This window comes from Chlamydotis macqueenii, chromosome 14 (genome assembly GCF_036417535.1).
Source record: "Chlamydotis macqueenii isolate bChlMac1 chromosome 14, bChlMac1.mat, whole genome shotgun sequence".
Taxonomy (NCBI): Eukaryota; Metazoa; Chordata; class Aves; order Otidiformes; family Otididae; genus Chlamydotis; species Chlamydotis macqueenii.
Genome location: NC_141569.1, coordinates 16,495,021 through 16,522,973, shown reverse-complemented (window position 1 = coordinate 16,522,973; position 27,953 = coordinate 16,495,021). Strand labels below are relative to the sequence as shown.

General features: G+C 38.1%; 1 protein-coding gene across 1 annotated transcript in view; it reads left to right on the top strand.

Annotated features, from left to right (window-relative positions):
• Positions 1–27,953, top strand: part of SPOCK1 (SPARC (osteonectin), cwcv and kazal like domains proteoglycan 1) — a 301,504-nt gene that overhangs the window by 86,947 nt on the left and 186,604 nt on the right. Inside the window, exon 3 of the mRNA XM_086759078.1 lies at positions 10,646–10,691. Within this exon, the coding sequence (XP_086615204.1) occupies positions 10,646–10,691 (46 nt within the window). The remainder of the gene's footprint in view (positions 1–10,645; positions 10,692–27,953) is intronic.

Below are 27,953 nucleotides of genomic sequence, written 5' to 3'. Positions count from 1 at the left end.
AAGGAAGCTTAATACAATATATATTCCATGTTTTTAATTTATCCTGAAAAGGGCAACTCTGAGCGTGTGTCAGTAACTGATAATGTTCACACTGAATATTCTTTCTGGAGTGTGTACTGTGTGAAATTCCCTGTGTATGCAATTAAGAATTTTAAATGATGAATCAAGAGCCAATGAAAGCATAAATAAAATGTCTGAAGTTTCTGGAATCGCGTAACACCAGTGTATCATGTTTGAATCTTTCTGCTTACTTGTTTGTCATGATTCTGAAGCAAAATGGAAATATAGTCTGAGTACAGATGACATAATGATGCTTGTTAGCATATTAACTGGTAACTAATACAACGATGCAGTATCTGCGACAGCCCTTTTGGGATGAGTAGTCTGGGCCCAGCGTACATGGTATGGGGGGGTCACTGCCTCCCTCCTTGAGGGGAAGATACTGAAGTTGCAGCAGTGGTCAAATGGAGTAAAATTTTTATCCGGTATTAATGATGTTCCCTTTGCTAGATAGGACTCTTGCTGGCAAATAGAGATGTGCAAATTAAGCTATTAGATCATCTTTTTCATTGCAAATGGAAGTAGAACTCTAGTTTGACTTTTGTGGCTTAAAATGTTCATGTGTCTGAAGTTGCCTTTGGACAGTGTTCCGTGGAATTCTTGAGAACAAATTATGCACAAATTGGGCAGTCAGGTGCTGTCTTCTGCTCAAATAAAATAGGATGAATGCATATGGAAATCTTAGTACTGTGGAAGCTAACAGAGCCTTGGCGTTGGAATCCCACTGGAACCATTACTGCAGTTTAGCTACCCTTTGCCTGAACCAGAATATTTTGGTTCTTTGGCCTTTTTATCTTACTTTTTTTTTTCCTTTTAATTGATTATTTAAGCTAAATCTTTTGAAATATCATTTCAAAAACACCCTGTTTCTATCCAAAATACTGTTGCTTCAACCAGATGGCAAATAGCCATCATTTATGAAAGGTAACTTTTATTGTTGCTTTACAGCTGACACAAAAGATCAGTTTCTTAGTATTCAGAATAATCTGTCTTATTTCATCAGATTAATGAGGTACCATCAGTAAAATGTTATGTTCATGCACTTCATGGTTTTTTTCGGGAAATGGGTAGAGATAACACAAATCTGCCAGGAACAAACCAGAGTCACAAGGAACTTTACTTGAATCAACCAGCCCCAACTCTTATGGAAAACCTCATCACAGGATAACTTGTATAAACTGATTATAGTATTTAAATAACCTACTAGATGTTCAAGTTGTTGGTGATAAACAAAGTGAGGAGCACTTTCTTGAGAAAGGAGAGCGTTTCTGTTTACATCAACTGCTGCAAGTATTTAGCTGGTTTGTTTCCATTAAGCTTGCTGTCAGTTTTGTGTAATGATTTTTGGTAATGTGTTCTTTTTTTTTTTTTTTTTTTTTTTTAGAATGGATAAAATGCCAGAGACAATTAACAAAATGATATTATAAACTGGAATGGCAACCACACATTTGCAATGGCTCACAGAGTTTCTGATCTGAAAATGAGTACAAGTGTCTCACGCAGTCAGCAACTGGTTATTTCATAGAAATGTTAAATACTGGCTAACACTGGCTGAAGGGCTGCAAAGTTGTCCTTTGCAGCAGCAGCATGGCTGGTTTGATTTCACCTTTTGCAAAAGTTTTTCTCAACAATACTTGGAGCTAGATTTTCCTTGAAGCTACAAATTAAATAGAAACAAGTGCATGTGTGCTCTAGGGGGACAGTTCATTGCTCATAATTCAATACAATTCATACAGTCTCTTTCCAGTCATTAGTTATGCATTTAAAGAAGTAATTTTAAAGACTTAGGACATAGCAACTAGTTTAACTGTCTCTGTAGATCTCAGAAAATTGTGTCACTAAATATCAAAGTTAGATAAGCTGATTTTATTCAACTGCTGTTTGTTCCATTATACAAATCCCAGTGGTTAAAACGTGTATCTAAGTGGAATATCAGTATGATTTTATTCATAACTTTTATTTTATAACTTTGATATTAGGAGAATTATTGCTGTGAATCAAAACAGATTTCTAAAGTCTTCCTGTAAAATTAAAACAAGAAATAACTATGTATTTAATCATTACACAAATTGCTATTCACTGTAAAGCAATTCTCCTTTGTGAAAGCAGTGGTAGCATTAGGATTCTTTTATGTGGATGTTGTGAATCTGTCAGAAACAGCTCCTGCAAACTCTCAAAGCAACAAGGATACTGAAAGCAAAGTAACATTGCCAATGGCTCTATAACCTTCAAGCTGAATGTGTTTGGCTTTCAAGCTGCCTAAAAACAATTACTTTCTAGCTATGTAATCTGAGTCTTTGAATGAAGGTTAAGATGGGGAAAGAGTTTAGTAGCTCTTCTTTCAAGATATGTTTTAAATATGACACCTATTGAGGATGAGATTTATTAACAATACTGGTCTCTATATAGAGAACTTGCAGGGGCCATTCTTCACCAGTAGTCACAGTAGTAATCTCAGATAAAAGCCCAGTGGTTTTGATAAGTGGAAAACAAGCAAATGATCATTTGAGAAAACAACACTAGGCCAGGTTCTCAACTTGTGAATCTTCAATTCCCACAACGGGTGTATTAGTTGAACCTTCAAGGATCTCTAGATTCAGTGAGTCAGCCTGTCTGCTCAGCTGCTGATTCACTCGTAGGGCTGGTTCAGAGATCAGAAGTAACGCTGCTTTAAGGAATTTCACCTGGAAGGAGGAGGAGGAATGTATTTCTGTCATCTCTGGCTCTGCTTCTTGCTTCCTGTTCAACTGGGTGCTGCTCAGTTTGTGGAACTGCCAGTTAACGATTCCCAGGGCTGCTTCTATCTGTGCTCTGTGCTGAGGCTGCTGCATAATTTAAGTATTCTTCATGGGTCAAACTAAGGATCTGTGTAAAGCTCTTGGGGAAGAGGGCATGTCTATTTTCTAGCTAAAAAGTAAAAAATCCCATTGGTCTTGACTGTATTTTCCCAGTCCTCTGAAAACAGTGTAACTCCATCGCTTGAGTATGTTCCATGGCAGACTTTGTTTTCTAACTGGGTTGTATAAATTCCATGGTAGATAATACAAGTGCCAAGTATTGTTTTATCAGAGGGACCTCTCAAGCTTATTTTACTGAAATGTATTTGTTCTCTGGCCTCCCATGAGGCATACTCAGCTTTGCTTCCCCATGCCACTCTGCTTGGGCTTGGCTCCTTGGGTGGGAGCTGCTTGGTCCTGAGTCCACAAACAGTGCTGGGATCTGGACACCTTGCTGCCTTTGCACCCTGTGGAGCTTCAGTCCTCTTTGTCTAGGAATTCTGGTGCTGTCCTCTTACTTGTCTCCTGTTTGCCACCCGCACCTCCCCTTCCAAACGGCCCTGTTTCTGAATAAGTGATTTTAAATTTTGTTTGCTGTTTATCACTAGGAGTCCTGACTGAAGTTCAGAAGCTGATCAATTGTGTTTGTAGTGGGAGATGGATGGGGAGTTCTGGTTAAGTAGAGATTTGCATGAACATGCTGTTGGCATCAGGGTGTGATCAGAGAGTAACCAAAGAAATCAGAAACTCTCAAGTGTCTGGGACCAAATACTAGAGAGAGTGGGACCTTATATGTTTGTTTAGGGGTCAGTAACTATTGAGCTTCCCTGCAGATTGCCCCAGCTTCTGATTGCCTGAGGAAATTGTTTCAGCTGAGATGGTAAATCATGGCTACAATACTTTCCAATCCCAGGCCTTGTTAGAAGTATTCTACTGCCTATCTTCCCTCCATTCTATTCCTCCCTCCCTTTGCTGGCTCTCTGACAGCCACGGCGGAGGCCCCCTCCCACAGGTCATGGAGGGAGAACTTGTGACTGGAGAAAAAAATGCATTGAACTGGACTCTGTAGTGCCTCTAAGACAGTGCTGTGTGGCTCTAGTGGGTATGTGTTGTTAATCTGCAACATAAGCAACCAAAGTTCTGTTTTTCATCTGGTCTTGGAGCTGTAGCATCTGTGACAGTGTGGCACATCGGACGCAATGAGGGTCAGCGAGCCCGTAGCCTGGGAGGCTCCTGAGTTTTACCTTGCTGGGCTTGTGAGAGCTTTACGGCTTGCAGCATAACCTCGTGGGGCTGGTGGAACGTATTAAATTGTGAAAACCTTGATGAAAGTAAAGTTAGAATTATTTAACTCTAGGCAGGGATAAGAGGCTTTTTAGCACATGCTAATGAGACGCAGAAGTGATAATGTGTTTCTACAGTTAGTCTATTAAAAGGGCCAGGAAAGAATAATCAAACCAAGGCTTTTCATTTCAGTTTTAGGTATTTAAGCATAAGCCTAGCATAGGCAGTAGTGTGATTGTTCCAGCCACCCAAATACATCAGCTGTGTGTGCTGGCACGGTGCTGTGCTACAGCAGCTCTACAGCTTCTGGCTCACAGCTGGCCCTCCTTCGTCCTGCTTGAAGCACCAGCAGAGTGAATGAGCATCTGTTTGCCCTCAACAGTGGAGACATGCCCTCTGGCTTCTTTCTTATGGATAAACAAAGAGTAGATTTGGGTTTTTTAAGAAATATTTTTAATCCTTACTATATTTGTCTTATTATTAAAAAAAAAAACAACCCACAAAACATAGTAAAGCAGCTGGAAGATTTCAGTGTAAAAGGCCATATGATTGAGTTCTAAAGAAGGAGAATTCTTATTCTGACTGACAGGGACTCAGTGGTAACTTATTTTTCAATTATTTTTCAACTTTTTGTTACTTTATTTCTGAAATTGTTGCCACCCCAATGAATTATTGTGACCGTAGGTAAAGAAAGCCTGTGCTGAAAGTTTTGTCTACCACTTTCTTAGTATTCCCTATGGAAACTTCTGGAAAATTCTTCCAGTAAAACAGGAGTGGCAAATCTTACTTCCTAATACAGCACAAACAAACCGACCAGCCAACCAGGTAAACTTTCCATGTATTTATGAAAATAAGAACAGAATGGCTCACATTAAGAAATTCTTTCACGCATTACTGGTAGCTGAAGAAAAAAAAACACGTGCTGAGAATTTGAGTCATATGAGACATCGCAATTGTAATACATGGTCAAGGATCTTTTCTATGCCATACATCTCTGAGGACTTATTTGGATTTGTGTATTTTATACTGCTGTTACTGCGTAAAAGAAAACTGAAGGAAGGACTTTTGACAAAGGCACGTAGTGATAGAACAAGGGGTTATGGCTTTAAACTGGAAGAGGGTTTAGACATAAGGAAGAAATTCTTCACTGTGAGGGTGGTGAGACAGTGGCCCAGGTTGCCCAGAGAAGCTGTGGATGTCACATCCCTGGAAGTGTTCAAGGCAAGGTTGGATGGGGCTTTGAGTGACCTGGTCTGGTGGAAGGTGTCCCTGCCCAAGACAGGGGGGTTGGAATGAAGTTGTCTTTAAGATCCCTTCCAACCCAAACCATTTTGTGATTTTACGATTTAGCATTATGTGTGAGTCCATTGTGAACCTTTTATACCAGCCTTGCTTTCATTCTAGGCTAAAGCTTTTCATAATGATTTTATTAATGAGTTAGCTACAGTATTCTAGACAGGTCCCAACATCCTCAGACCTTTCATGACGTGGTACTATTTCAGTCTGGAGTGATTTCTTTCAATTTCACCACTTAAAGTGGCTAGCTCTTTAAGTAAAACCCTACACTCCTGGCCTTTCTGGGAAATTTATCACTAAACTTTTCAAAGGTTTCTCCGATTAAATTTAAAATGAAATATGCACAGCACAAGCACTACCAATTCCCTAAGCAACAGCAACATGTTTGGATGCATTTTTCTCTGATTCCCAGGAGAGAGCGAGCGAGCTCGGAGATGGTGAGAGATGTCTTAATGTGCTTAGGAGTTTGAAGTCAGCTCTTGACACTAATGCAGACTCCAGGCATTAGCTACCATTGGGAAATCTTTATTCACTGAAGTATTCAGTGGGCAACGTATTTTCTCTTCCTCTTAAATAAATAAATAAATAATGTGTAATTTGCTGACACAAACTATTTGCTTAAAGCAGGCAATAGGCCTTGGGGAGATATTTATGATGCAGGCGAGATTGACTTCAGCAAGCAGCAGCTGGTGCTTTCACACTGCTCCGTGTTGGAATGATCTTCTGTACTGCAAGGCGGAGAGGCAGCAAATGCAGCTGCATCTTTCTGGAGCTAATTTTAAAAAAAGCAATGAGCTGGTAATTACCACTTTTCCCAGCTGGTCTTTATAAGGGTAAAAGGTTTAATCATAGATTGAGGATGGAAAAGGAAAATACTAAGCAGGCTACAAACCAGTGTTAATAAGCATCCCTCCTGGAGATACTTAGAAATTTAAGCTCTTGTTGGCTGGGAGGAGCTGAGAATGAAGATTTAACTCCAAAAGCTTATCTGGCAGTCCTTGGAGACTTGTTTATGAGTTTCCTCTGGAAAGATCTGTGATGAGGGTTTGGTGGTGGCTATGAACCCTGAGGGCACAGGTCAGTGTGATCTTCCCAGGCCTTGGGGCAGGAAACCAAATGGATCTCATTCTGAGAGGCGCAAAATGATTTTATGTGGAGCTTTTTCAGTCAGCATCTAATTTCTGCTTGATTTGTACAAATAACTTACAAGCTCGATTAATGCAACAAAATATAAATATTTATGTACCCATTTAGCTAATGTTTGGCTCTATTTATAAACAAGAGCATCTTGCAGGAGCTTCTTTTTGACAAGTAAATAAAGTAAGTATAGAGAGTGCCTGTGTGTTAGGTTAACCATGATTCATTAACTCTTCCAAAATATTGAGTCTTAGGTAATAACTAAACCAGAAAGTGACAGTAGAATAGGTTTGGTGGGAATAACTTAAATTATTTGACTTCAGGAGAACAGGAAGCTGTTTTTTGCTTTCTTAGTTGATGGAGGAATAGGGAATAAATCTGTTTGGTTTTACCGTTAATTTCAGATTTTTAACTGTATTGTTATTGTAGTGATATGGAGGGGAATAGGAGAGAAGAGTAGTCACATAGTAATGTCCTGGTCTTAGGGTCACTTTCTATTTGCTGCCTTTTCCGATGTGACTAACAGGAGATTGTGTCAGACCCAGGTCTAGTTCAAGGTTTGATTTTTGCACATTAGAACCCACTCTATGAATTCTGATGAATCTATGTGTTCTGATGAATGAGACTTTTGGTAGTTCTGCCAGTAATAAGAAAGCTTTTATGGTCTTTTGAGCTAGCACTTTTTAATATGCCCTTTGCATACTTAGCTTACCGTATGATTATTCTCTTGATTGACTTTGTTGATGGCATATCAATCTAAGTTGGCTGGATTTGACACCTATGTATTGAATGATAAAAGAATATTTTGCTCTTGTTAAGAAACAGTAATTTATTATGCGTGATATGGCAAAATGGATTTAAATGACTTCAAAAAGCGTTTCAATTGATCTCTTGATTGTTCAAATCAAAATAATAAAAATGCAATAAAGAACTGAGGCCCAAGTCTAGCAATTTATACTTGCTTTTCTATTTTTTTTTTGTTTGTTATGATCATAGCTTCTTTCCCAGTTAAATTTCCTGAGGGTAAAATCTTGAAGTAAGATTCCATGATGTTAAGTGATGAACAGATACAGTCCCAAGTCTTGCAATTGAATTAGATCAGAGGATGTTAAAAGGTGAGCTGTCCCTGTGTGAGGGACCATCTCAGGTTAGCTGCCTTGCTGTCCTTGGTGGATGTCTGTCCTACGCAGGAGACTTCATAAGGAGGCAGAAAGGAATCTTGTCAAAGGCCTCATCTTGTACCCGCTGAGAACAGAACAGAACTCAAGATTTCCTCGAGAACTGGGTTGGGGTCAGTTTGGCAGGAATCAGATTTCTTTCCCTGGAAGTGGAAGCTGAGTATTTACCTGGGGTGTGAGACTGTGAGTCCATCAGGGACCCGGAATCACAGGACTTGCAGTAAAGCTCCGTGCCATTCCCTTCAGTGTGTTCATGCTCTGTGAGAGGGACAGGCAGCTTCCAGAGTTTGGAGTTCACGTTTATTCCTGACTATGTGCAGAGGCCAAGCCAATACATCACATTTATATCACACTGGGTTGAGCTAAGAGAGTCAGATCCAGTCTTGGTTTGCAGGATCAATTCTTCTCTTTTCATGCATGATTTTAGGTATGCAGAGTCCCTCTGGTTAATTAAAAGATTGACTTAGTCATATGCAGCCACTGAACCATAGGCAAAACCTTTGAAATGTGAATTCTGTGCGAGAAAGATATTTTAAAATATTTGTTCATCAAAAATATTTCTCGGTTGCTGTCATCTGTGTATTGAAATGGATCCATGCCTGGTTTTGCCTTCCCTTTCAAAGTCCATCAGATAAATACTCCTTAAAGTCAACTAGGAAAAAAAAAATAATTTTCTCTTATATCAGGTATGTAAAAGATAAGTATGTGGGAAAACACTTTCTGGTGGTTTTGTCAGCCAAAAGGAAATGAAAGTGCCTTTTTTTGGTGCTCTAAGAGGGAGAAACCTGCTAATAGAATGGCATTTGCTAATAGCACAGCAGATGAAAACTGGGCTATGACAGCAAAGGTGGGAAGGTCAGAAAAGAAAAAGAGAAAATTATTTCGTTTGGAGGTGCAGGTCAGCTGAAATAAGTGATTTCACATTTAAAAGGCCACCAAGGAGAAAATTGATGAATGTTAACATCTTTTTATATTGTTTTATTTCATTCATTCTTTTTTCTTTTCTCATTTGTAATGCTTACGTATTCAGGAAGTTGAGGTAGGTTTTTCACTTTTAACTTGTAAATATCCGTAGACTGAATAAAAATATTAACAACATATCATAATGCATATTATACTTCAAACTCTTATGATCAACTGTTAATATTGTTATAAATAAAATGTATTTATACATGCTAATTATTAATATGTTAATATTTATTTATTAACATGTTAATATTAAAATGACATAGTAGATTCACATGTTACAGCAGGCGTAAGGTATTTTAAGCACATTAGTGCCTGCCCTAATACAAAGTTCAGAAACACAAGTTTCTGTGCAGTAACTTTTGTCAGGAAGGTGTTTTATTGAATGGGAATGTTAAATCTCCTTAACCAAGCTGATTGTATTTTTTTAATATATGTATAGAATGATATACAGCTGGAAATCAGTGTTATGCTTAGGCACTGTATATTGCTGCGTCAGCACGCTGGTTTTCTGTCGGAGGAAGTTACAGTGAAATGATGGTATGCATTTGGAGATGTTAAGAGCTCTTCCTCCTAACAAAAGTCCTTTCAGATTAATGTATAAATTTCAGCACGTTGCAGAGTACCAGCACAAAGACCTGTTCGTTTTTCAAGTCGGAGCTTTGGGTGGTATTTAAATGAGACATAGATATTCTGCTCAGCCGTATCTAAGGGTGATTTTCACCTTTACAGTGCCATAACCACTCAGTTACAGTTCTTGCTGGTATCAGTGCTGAAGTGAAACTCTAGTGCTGCATTTTCTCTTGTCCAACTGGCATGAGTTATTTTGAACTCCTATTGACTGTATTCCTCTAACATATGTGTAGTCATTATTTACTTATATAAATGAGTTTTACATATTGAAAATCTCAAAGGTTTTCTCTGTTCTATTTTCTAGGGTTTTTTCTTCTGTATTTTCCTGTGTTATCATACTGTCATTTCAGACATATTCTACAATAAATATAGTGTGTCCATTTTCCAAAAGGAATAATAAACGCATCTACGTAAAGGAGAAAAGGAGCAGGAACAGGGTTACAGAGTAGATGGGTATTTTGTAGGGTGTTTGGTTTTTTTTTTTTTTGTGAGGAAGGTGCATTTTCTGTAAAATATTCCTTTGACACAGAAATTGAGATAAACCCTCTTTCCAATTCTTATTTCAAAACTGGTTCCATATGCCAACAGCATAAGACATCTTTCTTGGGATTTGAATTATTTAACAGTTTCTGATGCTGAAAACCCAGTAGCAAAGCAACACCCAGGAAAAAATGTAAGCAGGCAGAAAAAAAAAAAAGTATTTTGTTGCTGGAAGAAAATTATTCTGCTCAAACAGTTTAAAACTCAACACGTTCTGAAAAGTGATTAATGCTTGGGGAATTTAGCAGTACATCGTGATCAATTACAAAGCACTGTATAACCATGAGGAGCTTTTTGTGTTTACAAAGCTGTAGAATTCAAAGGCAAGTCTGAGAATCTATTTCTGGTGCCAAACCCCGTGCTTCTGAAGAAAAAGCATGGATGCTTTTGATGTATCTGAAATAAATTATGATGTGGATAGTGTGGATCATTTTTCGTTATCTGAACAATATACTCTTATCTTTGTTATCAAAAGTTGCAGACTGGTATGAAATAATACAGAGTTATCAGAAAATATTTAATAATGAGCGTACTTTGAAAAACAGTTTAGAAGAAAATTCAAGGTGCTGAATCCAAGGAATTTTTTATTCTTTAATTTCTGACCTGCATTTACTACTCCTTAGGACACAACCTGTTGATAGTCTTATCTGATTTGGGCTAAATATGTTAGGATCAAAAGATAAGTTGATTCATTTGTAGCTTAATTAAGTAAAATTGTCATGAAAAAACTGATTACATTTTTCCTGACTTTTCTCTTTTGTCCTCCCCATTTAGGATGATTATTTCAGAAACTGGAATCCAAACAAGCCTTTTGATCAAGGTAAAGTTAGTACACATTTTGTAGTTGTCTTCTGCTATTTTGTGATATCCCCATATATTTTATACCTTTCTTCCTCCATCTATCCCATGCATTAGTGAAGAGCTGTACTCATACTTACATCTCATTCCCAATTTAGTCACAGCTTGAGGTGGTTTATGTATAAGGGTTTGACTCATCTCTGTATCTTTCAGCCATGTTTTTTCATCTGATTTATTCCAGTTTATATTCAATGATGATATGTATGCTTAGAAAGAGTCTCTGTAACTATGAATCTTGGTCTAACATGCAATTTAAACAGGGATCTTCATGTACATTTTCTTTCATATTAAAAACTTTGCTAAATTAATGTCATAAATGTAATTACTTCATTTCCTAACACTCAAGGGGCACGTTATTTGAAGCCAGTTGTAATGTGTGAATTTCAGGGCTGTTTTTCAAAAGAAAAGTGTGTCATATATATGCTGCTGATTCAGATAGATTCTGCAAATGAAATTTTGCACTTTGTCTTGGTGAGTTGTTAAGTTGTGGCAGTACTTCAACAATTTACAGAGCAGCCACCAAAGGACAGGAAAAAACAATGAAAAATATTCTAATTATTTGGTCTAGGATGTCACTGGAAACAATAGCTAAGCCTGGAAAAATAACTTCAAATTGACAACAGATCTCAGATAGTAACCCCACATCAAGCATTCTCTGCTTGGTGTTCATAGCTAGCCAAAAATTTTTCGGATGGGAAGGTAAGAGACATTCACTCTGAATATCGTAGATGAACATCACTGGAAACACTAGTAGCCCTGATGTTGCTAGGTGTGGTGGGCTGTATTCAGTAAAAAACACTGTATGCAAAGAAATCTCAGCAGTCCATCCTTTGAAAGACAGATACAGAAGTAGTGCAAGCTGATAGCATGCCATAATCTTGTCCTTAGAATCAGAGTATTGTACTTTAACTTTGCTGTTTGTTATATTTGTCACTATGGCACTAAGATTCTGTAACAGTCCATACTGCAGCACCCTCAAAAGGTGTAATATGAAACCACTTGCATCTTATATTTCTTATTTCTTAAAGCTTTCTAGAATGTTTTTTTTTTTTTTCAGGACAAATATTAAAAAATACATTTTGCACAGCTTCTTTTCATTTGGTAGAACCAGTTATCAGCTGTTTGATGTGTGGAGGATAACAACACACAAAGTGCAGGTCGGTTAGCTGCTCTGTTTGCCTTGTGACAGCCGTGCATTTTTCCTGTTTGTAATGCTCAGTGACGCTCATACAGCTGCTGCTTGAGAACACTTGGGGCGATGATATTACAGCAGTAAAATCACAGGTAGATTGTAGACTTTTTCCATTGCTTAATGCATTTTTAGGACCCTAGATTTCTTTGACGAGCTTTGATTCGTTATTCAACATCATGCCTCTTAAATTGCAGAATGCCAGTATCCTAGGGTTTGATTCAAAATGGTATTCTCTAAGTTTCAGTCTACTTTTGCTCTGAAATTTGTAGGGATTTTAAAAAATGTTATCTTAGAGTCATATAGAAAGGAATGATCATGTACGTGGTAGCTACAGTCCAAATGAATTTCAGTCACGTAGATCCACTGCACAGTCCTCCCCTTTGTTGGATCCTGTGTTCGAAGTTAAGTGGCAGTCAAGTAGAGTGTGAGACTTCCTTTGTGCTTCAGAACCTGAAGTGGCTATCTGGATGTATAATTGTGAGTTCGCATTCAGAAAAAGTATTCCAGCAAGCAAATTGGTAGCTCTTTTTTTTTTTTTTTCTTAAAAAAGAAAGAAAAAAAAAAAAAAAAGAAAAGAGAGTTCATGGAGAAACAGTCACAGTGTGGTATACAGAAGGAAAGAACAAATTGAAATGTACATTGCCTTCTCCAAGCATAACTTATGTCTGGTGTCACTGGGATTTAACCAGTGACAGATAATGGTTAAAGATTAACCAGACAATGCTTAAAGAATATTATATAATATCAATCCTGCATGATTGCAGGAGCTGCCCAATAGTTTAGTTTGTTGGCAATTTTTTAATAACTGCTTAAAAAAAAAGCAATTCATATTACAGAAAAACAATTTTATGCCTCTGGAAATCAAATAGTATTAAATTATACTTGTGAATCATACCACAAATGAGAAGAAAGAGTGAATCAGTTAAGAAGGAGGAGGAAAGGTGCGAACAAATTAATGAAGAGGTAACTAGATAAATGACAGGCCAGTGGAGGAGGTGAAATGACAATGCTTTCTTTATTCACTTTCCATTTGAGCTTTGGCAGTCATTTATTTTACAAATAGGAGTCATAAAAGGGAGCAGATCAGAGATTTGAATCTTCAAAATTGCTGAAGTATTTAGGAAGAAAATGCCTATGGAAAATCTCTGAAGGTGCTTTTGAAAATTTCACTTCACATCTCTTTCTGTATTTCATTGCTAAACGTGTGCCTTGTATTGTCTGTCGGTAGCTCGCAGGAATATCTGTGGGGGTTTACACATGTTAGAGCTGAAAAGCATAGATTCTCTTGTCTTTATGGAAATGGAACTTCAGTGTCAAAGGAAAGGGAAGAATGATGTTTTTGTCAAGGCATATATCCACAGAGATTGCCAAAGGTATTTGAGGGATTTAGGATTACAAATTCTGTTGACTTCAAATGGAACTTATGCACTTTCAGAGGCCCTTGGTCTTCCTAAGAGGAAAAACAAAAAGGTAAATCCTGGCAAAGTATTGCAAAAAGATTTTGAACTGACATGCTTTAAGACTGTCTTGTTCATTGTGTTACTGAGATGTCTGACTCTGGGCAAAAACACAAATCATTTTAGAGAACCTAAAATCATACCTGGATGCCTTGAAGCCGTACAAACAGTTGTACATATAATAAAGATTCCAGTGTCTTTACAAAGGATCATTTCTCTTTCCGTGTAAAGTTTCTCATAGACTATGGATAGTTTGTTCTCAGAAGGCAGAATGCAGACTAGGCAATGCAGTCTGAGCGTGATACTCTGCCTTGCACAGAGATCTGGGCACTGCTTTTGTCTCATTTAAATCTTACAAAGGGATTTTATTTGGCCAGCAGGTCATTCTTTTTGACAAAGAGGTCGCTGCTCTTGAGTGTGGTAGAATTCACTATAACTAGAATGTTAAAATAGCCACTCATACATTTCTAAAGAGATTTCTTACACCAAAAAAAAAAAACCACACACCTTGGAAAACTGCTACTTACTTTCATTACATATACATGGAGCATCTGAGTCTTTAGACATTGACCTCTACTATGTTGTCACCCGAAAAAATGAAAAGAAGATAAATCGCATCGTATTGCTGCTTTGGGCCTTATGAATCAGATGCTGACAAGACTAATCCTCACTTTATGTATACATATAAAAGTATATACGTGTGTAAATGTAGATATACTGTATATATGTGTATATAGAGAGAGCACCATTTAAATAGGAAGTGCTGAGACAAGAAGGAAGGAATGCTTGCTTTCTGTTTTCCAGGTGTTTTCCAGTATGGGTTTCATATCTGTCATTTTTCACGTGGAGAAAATAGAATAGGATAATTTATTCTAGACTTTTTATGTGGTGTAAGCTGCAAAAAAAAAAAAAAAAATGTTTGATCTGTCTTTAATCTTTACCTTCCATCCTCCCTGCCGTGACATTTTTTTTCCATGTTGTTTCTTTCGCCTTTGGGGTATTTAAATGTCCTGTACTCTCGTATGATTTTGGAGATAGAAATGCTTTAATTTTATATTTTTGGGCGGTTTTGTATCCAGAGAGCCTGCGCAGATCCTATGGTAAGGAGCCCCAGCTTGCTGCTGTGAACTCAGTAGCAGCTCTGTGTTCTCACCACAATTGTTATTTTGAGAGATATCCCAAAGGCAGGTTTTAACCTCACAATACCAAGGTGCTTCCTATAGTGATCGAACAGAAAAAAACTCCTCCAGTTGGTGAATGAAAGCAGGCAACTGCCTCTCTCCCGGGGTTCTATGGGAAATCTGAGTCTAGCATGACTAAGCTGAGGCTAACTTGTGTGAATACCAACTCTTTGGGCAGATTTACAAGTTTTTAATGGTTAAAATCTATTTTTCAAATCTAAATCTAAAATTATGTTTGAATATTCCAATCATGAAGTCTTCATGTGGAAGCCAGACTGTAAAATCACAATGAAGGAGCTGAGAGGGCAAGGTTTAGCGGTACTGAAGGTGGCTAGTACCTGGCAGAAGTGATCTCGCAAAGGCAACTGGAGAATTAACTGTATTTAACAGATTATAAAACCAACATCAGTCAGAAGTTTTGAAAATCAGCAGGGTTCTGCTTCTAGGCTTGTACTTCATTTGCCTTTTTATCAGGAAGAGTCTACTGGGTCCAACCAACTGTATAGTATTTTCTAAAAAAGCTAGCATTATTCGGCAGATTGAATTACTTAATTATGCATTTAAAGACAATAGCAGTGTAATCAAGCTGTCCGCTTTCTGCTTGCAATGCGGAGAGAAATATTTGCATGTGTATTTCGAGAGAAGAAATACCTTGTTTTGTAAAAAAGCATACATGGTTTTCACTGAAACAATCCCTAGAGAGTCACAGGAGGCATCTTTGCATACGTGCCTTTTCAAGGGAAGTCAGCTTGAGTGGTTCAGCTGCGTCTCGGAGGGTACTTGAGTGATCAGAATTTATTTTTAGCGTAGCTACTAGCCTGGCTTTTTATTCATCTTGAACCCAGGAGAAACCAATACAAAGGTGAGCGTTGTACTCACTGAGCCAAGCTAACGAGGCATTCGGACTGCGGAAGGCAGGAGAGCGTACAGCCTGAAAATGATTGCTGGTCATTAATATTGAACTCGGTTCTGTCAGAGTTGCAGAAGTCAGAAAGCAGGAGAGTGAAAGGTGCAAGTTAGAATTTTAAAATATGAATCAAAGGGTTGAGATTTTTTTTCCTGACAAGGTCATTTGAGAGTTCTTAAGTAGCTTGACAGCTAACTTGACATACTTTCCTAGTCTTCTCTGTCTACATTGGAGAACGAAAAGAGGGAATCGGGGAAAAATTTAGCGTAACATTCTCAAGTCAGAGATTTTGGTATGGTAATTAAATGTGTCTGATATTCTGCACCTATTCAGACTTGGCAGAAAATTAACTCATTAAGACTTTATGTATTATTATAAGTGAAAACTGCTAAATAAAAACATAAGTTTGTTACAGACAATTTCTACTAAAAGCCCTCTTTAGCTGTAGTAAATTCTTCTACAGACAAATAGATGTTACTAATTTTTAGGGTAAGGTGCACAAATAAAGAGTACATTTTTTAGGTTTAAAGTTACTTGGAACTGTTTCAAATGGTGTCCAATTTTCTTGCCATATGGCTTTTTGTACAGCATCATTACACAGAATGTAGGAACTGTGGAAGTAGTGGGATGCACTTTGTGTTGCAGATACATAAGCTCTGAATCCAAAAATGTTTAGACCATTGAGCTGTCGTTATTATTAACAAGACTATAGAAGGACACAGTAAGAGGGGGAATTTTTTCCCAAATCTATGCCTGAAACCATCCACTGAACTGTGTAATTGTCTGTTCAAGTAGGTGCAAGTCTCACCCTTTCCATTTTGGTTGGGACACTGGCAGATGATTGCAGTGGACTGAGCTGGCCTGAGTCTCTTGCCTGCACTGAATCAAAGGGACTGGCTAGAAACAGAATTTTGCTATCACTGATGACAGAAATCCCAATTGTTCCATGCTGCTGGACTTCTCAGGAAAAGAAGCTCCTGATTAGAAATACTCTGAATTCCCCCTTGTCTTTCCACCCTTTGTCTTTATTTCACTGTCTTTATTCCAGTCCTCTTCCCCAGTAACTGAGAAATCTGGACAGGAATATTACTTCTCAGGGCTTTCATTATCTGCCCTAGGGGGCAAAAAAATAAAATTCCCAAATCCCTTTTCCACTGTACTGTGTGAAAAATCTTCATCTGCCTGAATCAGACCTATCAATGACTGACTCTAATGTCAGACACGCTCCTGTAGACTTGACTGTCATTATTAATTACAGACATGAACTCTATCAATTCAAAGAATTCCCCCTGAGCACTAATGAAAGTCTGAACTGGCAAAATACCCTCACTTTTGAAGAGGAAACACTCCTTTTGAGTGGACTGTGGCCTCCAGCTTAGCGTAGCCTATGACTTTCACAGTCCAGCAGCCCCGTGGAAATGAATTTGTCCAATTTAGAGCTTTATATCTGAAGATGGATGTATTGGTATTCATGCTTCCTCTCCTTCTGCATTGGATCGTACCTGTCTTTCCAGTGTCTAACTGGCAAATCCAGACTCCAAAAAATGGCCTTCTGCAGCTGTGCAGAATAAAGTTCGCCTAAAATTCATAAGTCTTCCAAAACAAAAAGGACGATAATAGGAAGCCTGTGGTGCAGGATGAAAATCATAGAACCTGCAATTATATTTGAACATGTAATTTTCTGTTAGGCCAGTTAAGATGTTCTTTGAGAAAAGCCTGAATAAATTCTTTTCAGAGAGTTGTTTAGTACTGTGCACATCTCTAGCCACAAATATATGTTAGTTTTATAATAAATGTTTTCTATTACCGTGCCTCAGATGGCAGATTTCAATTGAATAACTTATTTTGCAATTTTTTTTTTTGACGGCAGTTGAATTAGTTTTAGAGGCTTATTCATAGGACAACTGCACATGAATTATGTTTGTAAATCTTCAGTAAATCAGGACAATTTTAAAACATGCTAACTGAACCAACAGAAGACAATACCTGAGATGCAGCACATGAGATATACTGTCTTCCTTCAAATGCATTTCAAGTCCATATGGCTGCTTATAGCCTCCGAGCAGACACACATGGTTCTCTTCGTGTGCTAGAAGCGTAGTATTAAATTCCTTATAAGCTTGTAAGCAAGCAATTTTGTCACTAAATATGGCATCAGAAGTGACAGAGTCTCTGTTTGTGGTTGTATTATGGCTGGTGTGCTTCAAACTGAGAAAATGATCAATAGGTTGCTTGTCTAGAATTTTATTAGCACTCGGGGAGCACTTGTTAGTTTTGTCAATAATGGTACTGGCTTTCTTTTAATATCTCTTACTTCATTGACTGTGAAGTAGACATGATTTTTAAAGGGAGATTCATGCCTCCCCATGCTCATCTGGTTCCCACTGAAGCAAATACATTTTTGGGAATATCACAGGGCCCATCCTTGCTCTCAGTGACATCACTTAGTGAGCAGGGGTCTACTTCCCTTTGCTTCAATTCAGTATATAGGACTTCATTTTTTGAAACCTACCTAAACCTTTAAAAATGAAATGTGTTTGGAAAATACATGCCTGCAAAACTTCCTTCCTTATTTGCTGTAAGAGAGACCCCAGTGTATTATTCAAACTAGCTGCTTTGGTTTGTGTTCTGATTTAACAAGGCCAAACCAATCGGGCTCAAATCTCCAGCTTCGAAATATTATTTGACTTAAATATTGGATGGCATAGCAGTAGATCTATACCACATGTCAGAGTGAGTTTTAAATCACTAGCCAGTCAGAAGAGTAATTTGCAAAGTATTTAAATATGTTTATATGCTTGTGAGTTATTAGCTGATTACAAACCGTCATTTGGTTCTGATTGAAAAATGGGAAGTTCTGCAGAGAATGAAAGTAGAAGGCAGAGTGACAATGGCCATAAAAAGCTATACTTCAGAACTTTTAGGAAGAGAAGAACATGAAAATAAAGACAAGTTAACTTCAAAATCAGATTTCAGTAAGTTCAGAATTGATAAGGCAGAAATTGGAGCAAGAAAAATTACGATAATCAGCATTTCTTTGATGTTAAGAGCACAAACACAAATTATACAAAAGCCAAGAGCTTGGTTAATTCCAAGGCTCTAAGTGACTTCCATGGCAAGAAGGTAGGTAAAGAAGGTGCAGCTAGACTGAACCATAGCCCCAAACCCAGAACACCAAGTACAAAATGAGATTTTTGGGAAAGGATTTAAGAAAAACACATTTTTTTACAAGTGTATTAGAAGGAACAGAAAAATCAAGAAAAATGATGGCTCACTGCTCAGTGGAGGGACACCTATAATGGCATTGCTTAGAAGGCCAAAACACTGTTACCTGTCTTGGCTTTGGCTTTTGCTTAAAAGGTCAGCTATGACCAGGTGGCTGTTGGAACTAATATCTTCGACTGAAGTATAAGATTCTGGATTAGGGAAAGAACAGGCTTGCGAAACTTAGATGTTTGCAAATCACCTGGAATTGATCTAAGATTTAAGTGAATTGACTAAAATAGTTTTAAAGATACTAAAAGATATTCTTGAAAATTTATGAAATTGTATAAGACTGGGAAAGAACAAGCAGATTTTTTAAAGTCAGACAAAGGAAGAAAATAGAAAATTATATCCTGTGTGTTGAATCTGAAATCCTGAAAAAAAAAAAAAGTACTGAAATAAATATTAAAGCAAATATTTGTTAGCGTCAAGAAGATACAGAATGAACAGGGATGCCCTTGCTCCTTGCAGGGGGTTTGGACTAGATGACCTTTGAAGGTCCCTTCCAACCCTAACCATTCTATGATTCTATGAATAAAGCTGGTATGGATGTCAAACTAAATTAATTTTCTTTTGTGACATTTAAAGGGCTTGAGACTCTGGGATAAGCTTGCAGTATCACAGATCTTGACTTTAATAAGGCTTTTGACACTGGCTTACATTACTGTCTTATAAGCAAACTAAAGAAATATTGTCTAAAAGAAATAATTATCAGGTGGATACAAAATCAGTTGGAAAACTACATTCTGGTAGTAGTTGTCAATGGTTCAATGTCAGGCTGGAAGGATAAATTGAGTAGGGCTCCTCTGTGATTTATTTTGGGTCTAGTATTATTCCCATTTTCATTAAATTGTAAATGTTGAAATTAGTATGCTTATTAAATTCACATGTAACATTAGTATGCAATAAAATTCACAGTAACCTTAAAAAATTTAAGAAATGGTCAAACAAAGGATAATAAAGGATAAAGTTCAGTCTAGGCAAATGCAAAGTTCTTTAGTTAGGTAAGAATAATGATCTGTACAAAACAGGATGAAAACCTGAGAAAAAGAGAAGGGGATTACAGTGGATTACAAATAGAACATGAGTCAACAATGTCATTCTGTTGCACCAAAAAAAAAAAAAAAGACAACATACTATGTTGCACTGGCGTGTGTAACTGTGAGTAATCCTTCAGCTTTAGTCAGCGCCAGAAAGACCTTGTTGTCCAGATTTGAGTACCAGGCTTCTAGAATAGTGTGAATCAACTGGAAAGTACCAGAGAAAAGTAACAGATATGATCAAGAGTTTCATAAAATATACTCTGAGAAGACAGACTCAAGGAGAGGAGCTCATCCTCTGTGGAGAGCAAACAAAACAAAACAACAACAAAAAGCCAAAACAACCCACAAATCCTATTTTCAAATACATAAAATTAACTGCAAACTGGAGGAATTGTTCTCTGTCCATTGTGGATACAACAAGGAGCAATATGTTTACATTGTAGCAAAGAAGATTAATTTTACCCTTTGTAATGACAACAACACTTAAGCATTGGGAGAAATATTTCAAAGAGGTTGTAGAGACTCTGTCTTGTAGAGACATGTTAAACAAATATCTTGCAGATAATGACACATCGATGGCTGGTCTAGCTATGGAGAAGGGGAATGAAATCAGCATCCTTCCCAGAATTGGCATCAGCACTGTGATTCTGTGACTGTTTTGATTAATGGAAACCAGCTAATTTCATTGAAAGCACAGAAGAAGTGCTGAAGAAACTATTTCTTAAAATAGATTTCCAGTCAAAGCAAAGAAGGGAAAATAAATGAATCTGTGTCCTTGACAGACATTTTGGCACCACCTGAAAAAATACAGGTTGTTATTTGATGGGAGTAATGTGCATAAACTTCAAGATCAATACTAACCATGGTTGTCATGGACTTGCAAACCTCCATGAATATAAACAGGGACTGGCAAAAGGCAACCCGTTTTCTCTGTCTGCTTCTCCCTACTCACTTGCGTTCTAATATAGACTCAGGAGGACTTCCTCTGGGTGATTCTGTACTTGGATATTAGTGAGGGAATACTGGTCATGATCTAACCCTAAGGTTAAAGATTTGGATGAAAATCAGTTAACTGTTCTTTTTCAAGTCATTAGATAAAACATGACAATGCATATGTATTTAGGAATTAAATCTTCTTCTGTTGTAAACCTCAGTGCCCAGGTCATCAAAACATTAATTGAATCACAACTATTTTTCTTCCTGTCCTTATTGCTTCAGATTAAACAGATTTGCATAAAATAATATTATTTCTGCTCTAATCTGGTTGCTTGTATTCTAGCTTTGCAGTTGGTCATTTGGAAAGTTACTTTAAACTACAAAATGGTACTAAGCAGTACACAGCAAGATGAATAAAAAAAGTTTTCCGATGTGGTGGTATTCTGCACTAAGAAGTTCCCTAAGCATATTATGTTGAAAATTAATAATCAGTTTGGTAAGCATTGTTTAGTCATTTAATCATATTCTGTGTTTTCTCTTGTTGTCCTCTGGTTGCAATATCAACTGACCTTGGCGCTGATACGTGTCTTTGTGTTGTCAGGTTTTGCCCAACAGCTTTCTTTAAAGGTCTTGTTGACTTTATGTATGTTGTCTTTAAAGTGTAGGGACAGGAAAGATGTATCTGAAGACCAGAATTTGACTTGCAGTGTCCTTCTTGAAACCTCTGTTTGAGGATTTGATCCATTTTATCTAAGGGAGGTTAGTAAGCAGCATTGCTGTCTTATACATGTGCATCCTTGCAGTGCCTCTTCAGCCGTACGGGAGGGGTGCACACAGATGAAGTGCTGCCCCAAAATCTGCAACTATCGTGTTCACTTTAACCACAAGGCAAGATAGTAGAACTAAATCTGTAATATAAGTAGGTTCTGTTCCTGGGATAGCTTTAATTTACAAGCTGAGCAATTGAATCACTTAGTCCCTCCCTTACCATCTTCCCCTTAACAACAGATAAACAGAACTCCGTGATAAATGGCTGTACAGATAAGCAATCCTAGGGATCATTGCACATTACAGCAATCTGTAATGCAATGTAAGTAAGTATTGTTGTAATTATTTTAATGTGATACATCAGTGTGTTCATGGAGTTTCTCCTTTCTTTTAATTGCTGGGGGTTAAAAACAAAAACAAAAAAAAACCCACAGAAAATGCATGTGGTGGACTCTTAAGAGCAAATGTATCTTTCCTGTGAAGACTCCAGCCTCTTAAGCCTATTTCTCTGTTTAGTGAGTACCTTTGTAATGACCTTTCATATTTAAAACCAAGCAATAAAATATTCTGACACAGGGTGCAAAAGTCTGAAAAACTGGGAAAGGGGAGAACCCCTGCTTTTCATAGTGTTAAAAACAGACATCTAAGAAAAAATTGTGTCTGCTTCTCTCAGTAGACCATAAAGCTACCTAAGGAATCAGTGTTAGCTGGAAAAAAAAATAACCATGATTTGTTAATTCTGTTCTGAACTCTAGCCCTGATGATTTTTATGGTTATAGTAAATTCACCCTACCCATAGGATCTATTTATCCTCAAAATCCAGATTGTATTTAGCTGTCCCAAAGGAGAGCATGGTGTAATAATTGTGTACTTCTTCTGTAAGCAACATTTCCATCTTTGATTTTATTGGTCATCACCACCTTGCATCCTTGACATTAATGGCAGAACTGCAAAACATCCATTCTTCTGTAGGTGCCAAGGCATTTCTTTCCCTCCCTCCTGCTTTTTCTGCGATGTGCCTGACATACAAGTGGTACAAGAGTCACATGATGATTGCACTATGCCCTTGGAAAGGTGTTATATTTTTATCAAGTTTTTCAAGTAGCAGTACTCTTTTTAAGTTTCTCGGCACCCCTTCACTGTGGTGAATAGCTACAGTGAATATCCAGCTGATAGCCATTTATACAACCAAAAACCAAATGTTCTTATTCATCCTCCAGATTGTCTTTGTGAACTGTCTATCTTCCACAATTTCTTGCTTCAGTAAGCTCAAGTTACTTCAATGGCCTTGAGTATTTAAAAACCTCTACTTAATTATGTGAGAGTCTTCTTGAATCTTGGGAGATTCTCAGGTTGCTGACATAAAAATGCAAGGTTAAAAAAAGTGCATGTCTCCATCAGTATTGAGATCGTCTGGTCCTTCTGCGTGCACTATGCATCAAGGGGAAGACTGCTGCTTCTAACCCTTCAAACTGCACGTTTGTATGAGCATCAGCTAAAATCTGACATTCAAAATAGAGCTTGAAAACTTTTCAGCGATCATCTTTCTTTTTTGGTTTTTTTTTTTTTTTCTTCTTTTTCTTTTCCCTTTTTTTCCTTACTAGCATGGTAAGAGAACATCCTATGTATCAGAATGTTCACTTGGGCTGATAACTTTTACACCGGTCAAACTGTTTGAAATATCCAAATAAAACCATGGAAAGCCATGTTGAAGTAAAGCCATGAAAAGCACAACTCTATCTGAAAAATACCATCAGGATCTTAACGTGGAGGATATGTCCCAGTATCAGAAACATAAATATGTTAGTCTTGATAGTTTAGATCATAATAATAATGAGTTATTACTTTTCATCTTTATAGATACTTCCTCAATAGAACTCCTAAATATGCCATTGCTGTGTGCTGGATATAGGCTGTAATTAGTTGTTCTGACTCCTAATTGCCTACTTTTTCTCCTGACTTCATCATTATTCTATTGCAAGAAATGTGACTTGATATTTAGGCAAATATTTTTTGTTTCCTGTATGTTTCCCCTTCTGAGCCGCTTTTCCATAAAGCGGCACTTCTGGTACACAGGGCAGTGCCAATAACATTTTTCCAATGCCTATAGAGAAATTAAGTATACTGTGGCTTGAAAGAGAAATTGCTATTAACTGGTGTTCCACTATCTACAAAACATTTTATCTTCTTTCAGTTTCTATTACTGTGGTCTCCCTTGACTTTGTATAGGAAGTTGTTTTCCCTGTTAGTGTGATGTGGTGCATTTGTGTGTAGCATACTTGATGTATGGAACCATTGCAAACACCTAGTGCGGATAGCAATTTTGGAATTGCATTGAAGATGAACTTTTTGACAGATGGAGCTGTTGATATGGTTTGGAAATAGGCCTGTTTGTATCAGTCAGTCAGGTACTCCATTTTTCAAAATGGAAAAAAAAAAAAACAGATTTGAGATGAAAGAGGAGAGAGAGGCCACCCATCTCGTGAGAGCAGAGCTTGAGCCGAAAAGGAGGAATGCACTCGAGAGGTGTATATGCTGGTTTATAACAATACAACAAATAAATTCCTTTTCACAGGATGCACTTTTAAACAGAACATAGTTGCTTAACTTCATCTTATCTGCAGAGTTATTCGGAAGCCAGGTGCCTAGCCTGAGGTAGCTGTCCATTTTGTCTTTGTAGCAGACACTGAACTAAGTGTTTTGGATTAGGTAATATGCTGGAAGCCACTTTGAGGTCTAGGTAGACTGAGTAACTTGTGGAAGACTAAAGTTAGATGGGATCAGACATAGCACAGACCCTTATCCAGTAAAGCAAGATACGTATGAGGACCTCTTATAGACACTGTGATCTCAGTTTCCCCAGAGAAGAGGTCAAAAGCACAATGGTGGTTAAATTTATGAGGTTTTGAAGCTCAAATGGAGTTAATTTTATGATTGAAACTGCCTCCATGTTTTGTGGAAGAAATGGTGCAGTTCAGATAACTTCTGAACATGTTTGCACTTCTTCATGATCTGTGTATTGTTTGCATAGTTTTCCTGCGCACAAAAAAAAACCTATTCAAGGTTCATTCTGTTGTTTGAGACAAGAGATGGGTCATATGTGTGCTACTTCTGCTAAAACAAAGTCAGCTAAAGTTCACAGGCTTACACCAACAGCTATGCTAACTAGGCTGAACTCATGTTAGTTGCTGCAGCAACACACGGTATTTGGAAATTGCCTTATCTGTGTTTTACGGAACAACAGCAAATTCTGCTAGGCTTTCAAATGAAGAAAAGAACTCAGAGAAAATGTGTGACATTAAATAACCACGACAGATGTCCCTTACCAGCAGGATTCTCCTGGAACACACCCCTCTAACCATTTGTAGAAGGTTTTTTTTTTTTTTTGTGAAGACTGGGGTTCTGTTGAATTGACCCTGGCTGGGCTGACATAAGGACAAGGAGAGATCACTCAGTAGTTACTGTGACAAGCAAAACAGACTCAACCTGGGGAAAATTAATTTTATTTATTATCAATCAAATCGGAGTAGGATAATGAGAAATAAAAACTAAATCTTAAAACACCCTCTCCCCACTCCTCCCTTTCTCCTGGTCTCAACTCCCGAATTCTCTACCTTACCCCCCGCCCCCCCCCCCGCCAGCAGTGCAGGGGGACGGGGAATGGGGATTGCGGTCAGTTCATCACATGTTGTCTCTGCCGCTCCTTCCTCCTGGTGGGGAGGACTCCTCGCGCTGTTCCCCTGCTCCAGCATGGGATCCCTCCCACAGGAGACAGTCCTCCACAAACTTCTCCAACGTGAGTCCCTCCCACAGGCTGCAGTTCTTCACGGACTGCTCCCGTGGGGGTCCCTCCCATGGGGTGTGGCCCTTCAGGATCAGACTGCTCCAGGGTGGGCTCCCCTTTCCGTGGGACCACAGGTCCTGGCAGGAGCCTGTTACAACGCGGGCTTCCCATGGGGCCACAGCCTCCTTTGGACATCCTCCTGCCCTGGCGTGGGGTCCTCCACCGGCTGCAAGGGGGTCTCTGCTCCTCCGTGGGCCTCCATGGGCTGCAGGGGGACAACCTGCTCCACCACGGGCTGCAGGGGAATCTTGTCAGGAGCAGCATTACTGCTCCCTCTCCTTTTTCACTGACCTTGGTGTCTGCAGTTGTTTCTCTCACATATTCTCGCTCCTCTCTCCGGCTACAGTTACTGTTGCACAGCAACTTTTTTTCCCCTTCTGAACTGTGTTATCACAAAGGCGTTACCACCATTGCTAAAGGGCTGGGCCTTGGCCAGCCACGGGTTGATCTTGGAGCCGGCTGGCGTTGGATTTATTGGACATGGGGGAGACTTCTAGCAGTTTCTCACAGAAGCCTCCCCTGTAGCCCCCCAGCTACCAAAATCTTGCCACACAAACTCAATACAAGAGTATTTGAAGATTACCCGGTTAAGAATACAGCAAAGCACCAAATAGCCACTGGGGAAAAAAAGCGTGTTGGGGTGAAGGTGCAGGAGCTGGAAATTTATGATAGTGTCATTTTTTCCTGTTTTCCTTTGAGCTGGAAGAGTTGGGGAAACAAGAGAGCTGAGAGAAGTGAAAATGAAGTATGCAGTAGATGATGTTTAACACTTTGAAAAAGAATCAGTTCAATAATGGATTTTCTGTGTGACAGTCCTTCGGCAGGGCTGATTTTACCTGTCCGTTAGTATGCTGTCTGTTTTGTCAGTCTAGCAAAGAGGAAAGAGTCTTTTGCTTGCTTTTCTGAAAGAACTGAAATTCTGTGATCCCTATGCAGCTTTTAAATTAAAAGTTATTGTTTTGAACTAAAATACTGAATCCACATTCTCCAGACATTAAGATGTGAAGTTTTTGTCTCATGTCTAGTTAGTATTCAGGGAAAGAAGGAATGGGGTTTCAGGGTTGCTGGAGCAAGGTAAGACAACATGGAAATATTGCTTTCTGTGGGGTTGAGAGGCCACAAAGGGAAGATTTAAAGGTGTGTCTGGAGCAAAGATTTTTCTTATTAAAACATTTTAGTTAATTTTTTTTGATATCTATGTTAAATTTTATTTTGGTATCTCCTTCCATATGTTTGTCTAGTACATTGGCACAATAAGATATTTCAAAAGGAAATTATTGAAAATTAAGTCTGAAATATTCACAAGTGTGCTTATTTTAAAGCACTGAATAATTGTAAGAGGCCGTTCTTATATGTAGGCAATTTTCGCAATGATAAGAACTCTTAGTTTGAGAAATTAATTTTCAGCATACTGGCTAAATAAAAAAGTTCATTAAATTTTTTTGTATGGTCTCTAGTAGGGAGCTAATAACAATGTTTTGTCTTGTATTTCAATTATGGTAGATGTGAATCAACTGGTATTTTAATAAAAATTAGTAGTGGCATTTATTTTTCATTAAGTGGTGTGAATTTACGTGATGTGTCTGAAACATAGAGAGCCTAGGGTGTGGATATGTGTGGTGAATGGATTTTATTTTAATGAATTATAATATAATTGCCCTGTCTTGGCAATTAAAGTTGGGCATTAAATCTTAATTCATTAGTTCCTTTGCATTCATTTTTTTTCTTTGGGGAGAGCAGAGGAAGTACTAAAAATTCCTTTAAGCTTGTAAAGCTGGAAGACATGTATGACAAATAGATTTAAAACGGATTGCTAAGAGGTAGAACACAAAGGCAGAATTACATCAGTGTCAAATTCTGCCCTCAGTTATGTTCAGGCTCCTTGGTGAAGTTACAGTGATTTAAATTCAGCTTAGACTTGCATTACTGGGATGGAAAATGCATGCTCATTTGGGTATTTCTCCTTTTCAGTCATTCTGATATAGACCTGGCTACTGGGCGTTTGTATCGTGCATTTTCCTATCCATATAGACATCATATGTTTTGGGAATAGTTGCGCAAATTTGGGCCAAATTAGCTTATGCTTTTTAAACTTAGGTGAATTGCTTATCTTGACTTGTGGTTTTGGCCAATTTCTCCTTTGGCCGATAAAAGTACAAAGGTGCAAAAGTAGTGTTGATAATATTGGCAGAAATACCTAAAACCTTTGAGAGATCATCAAGCCACCTTCTCATCTCTTGCCCTTCCTTAACGCTATAACCACAACAGTGCCTCAGATCTCTTCATCGATTCTGCTGGAGGTGGGCTTCCAAGTAGTGACCGGTACCCCAGTGGCCTTGTTGTCTCTGTATGTGTGGGAGTTATTTCTTTCAGCAGAATTGGACTAAACTGGAGATAATGAGATGGTGTCTGAGGTATCTGGCCTCATTCTTCAAATACTTGTGAATTATGAGGCTATAGATTTGAAAGAAGTTTTGAAGTGAATACAGTGTGTGAAGCAGAAGGATTATGCACGTGTCCCATTTTGTAGTTTTGCTGTTCAGTGCCGTTTTCTAGAGGATGACTTTGTAGCAGAGACTGAAAAAGTATTAATAATCCAACTACTTAAAAATGAGCATATGACCAGATCTCC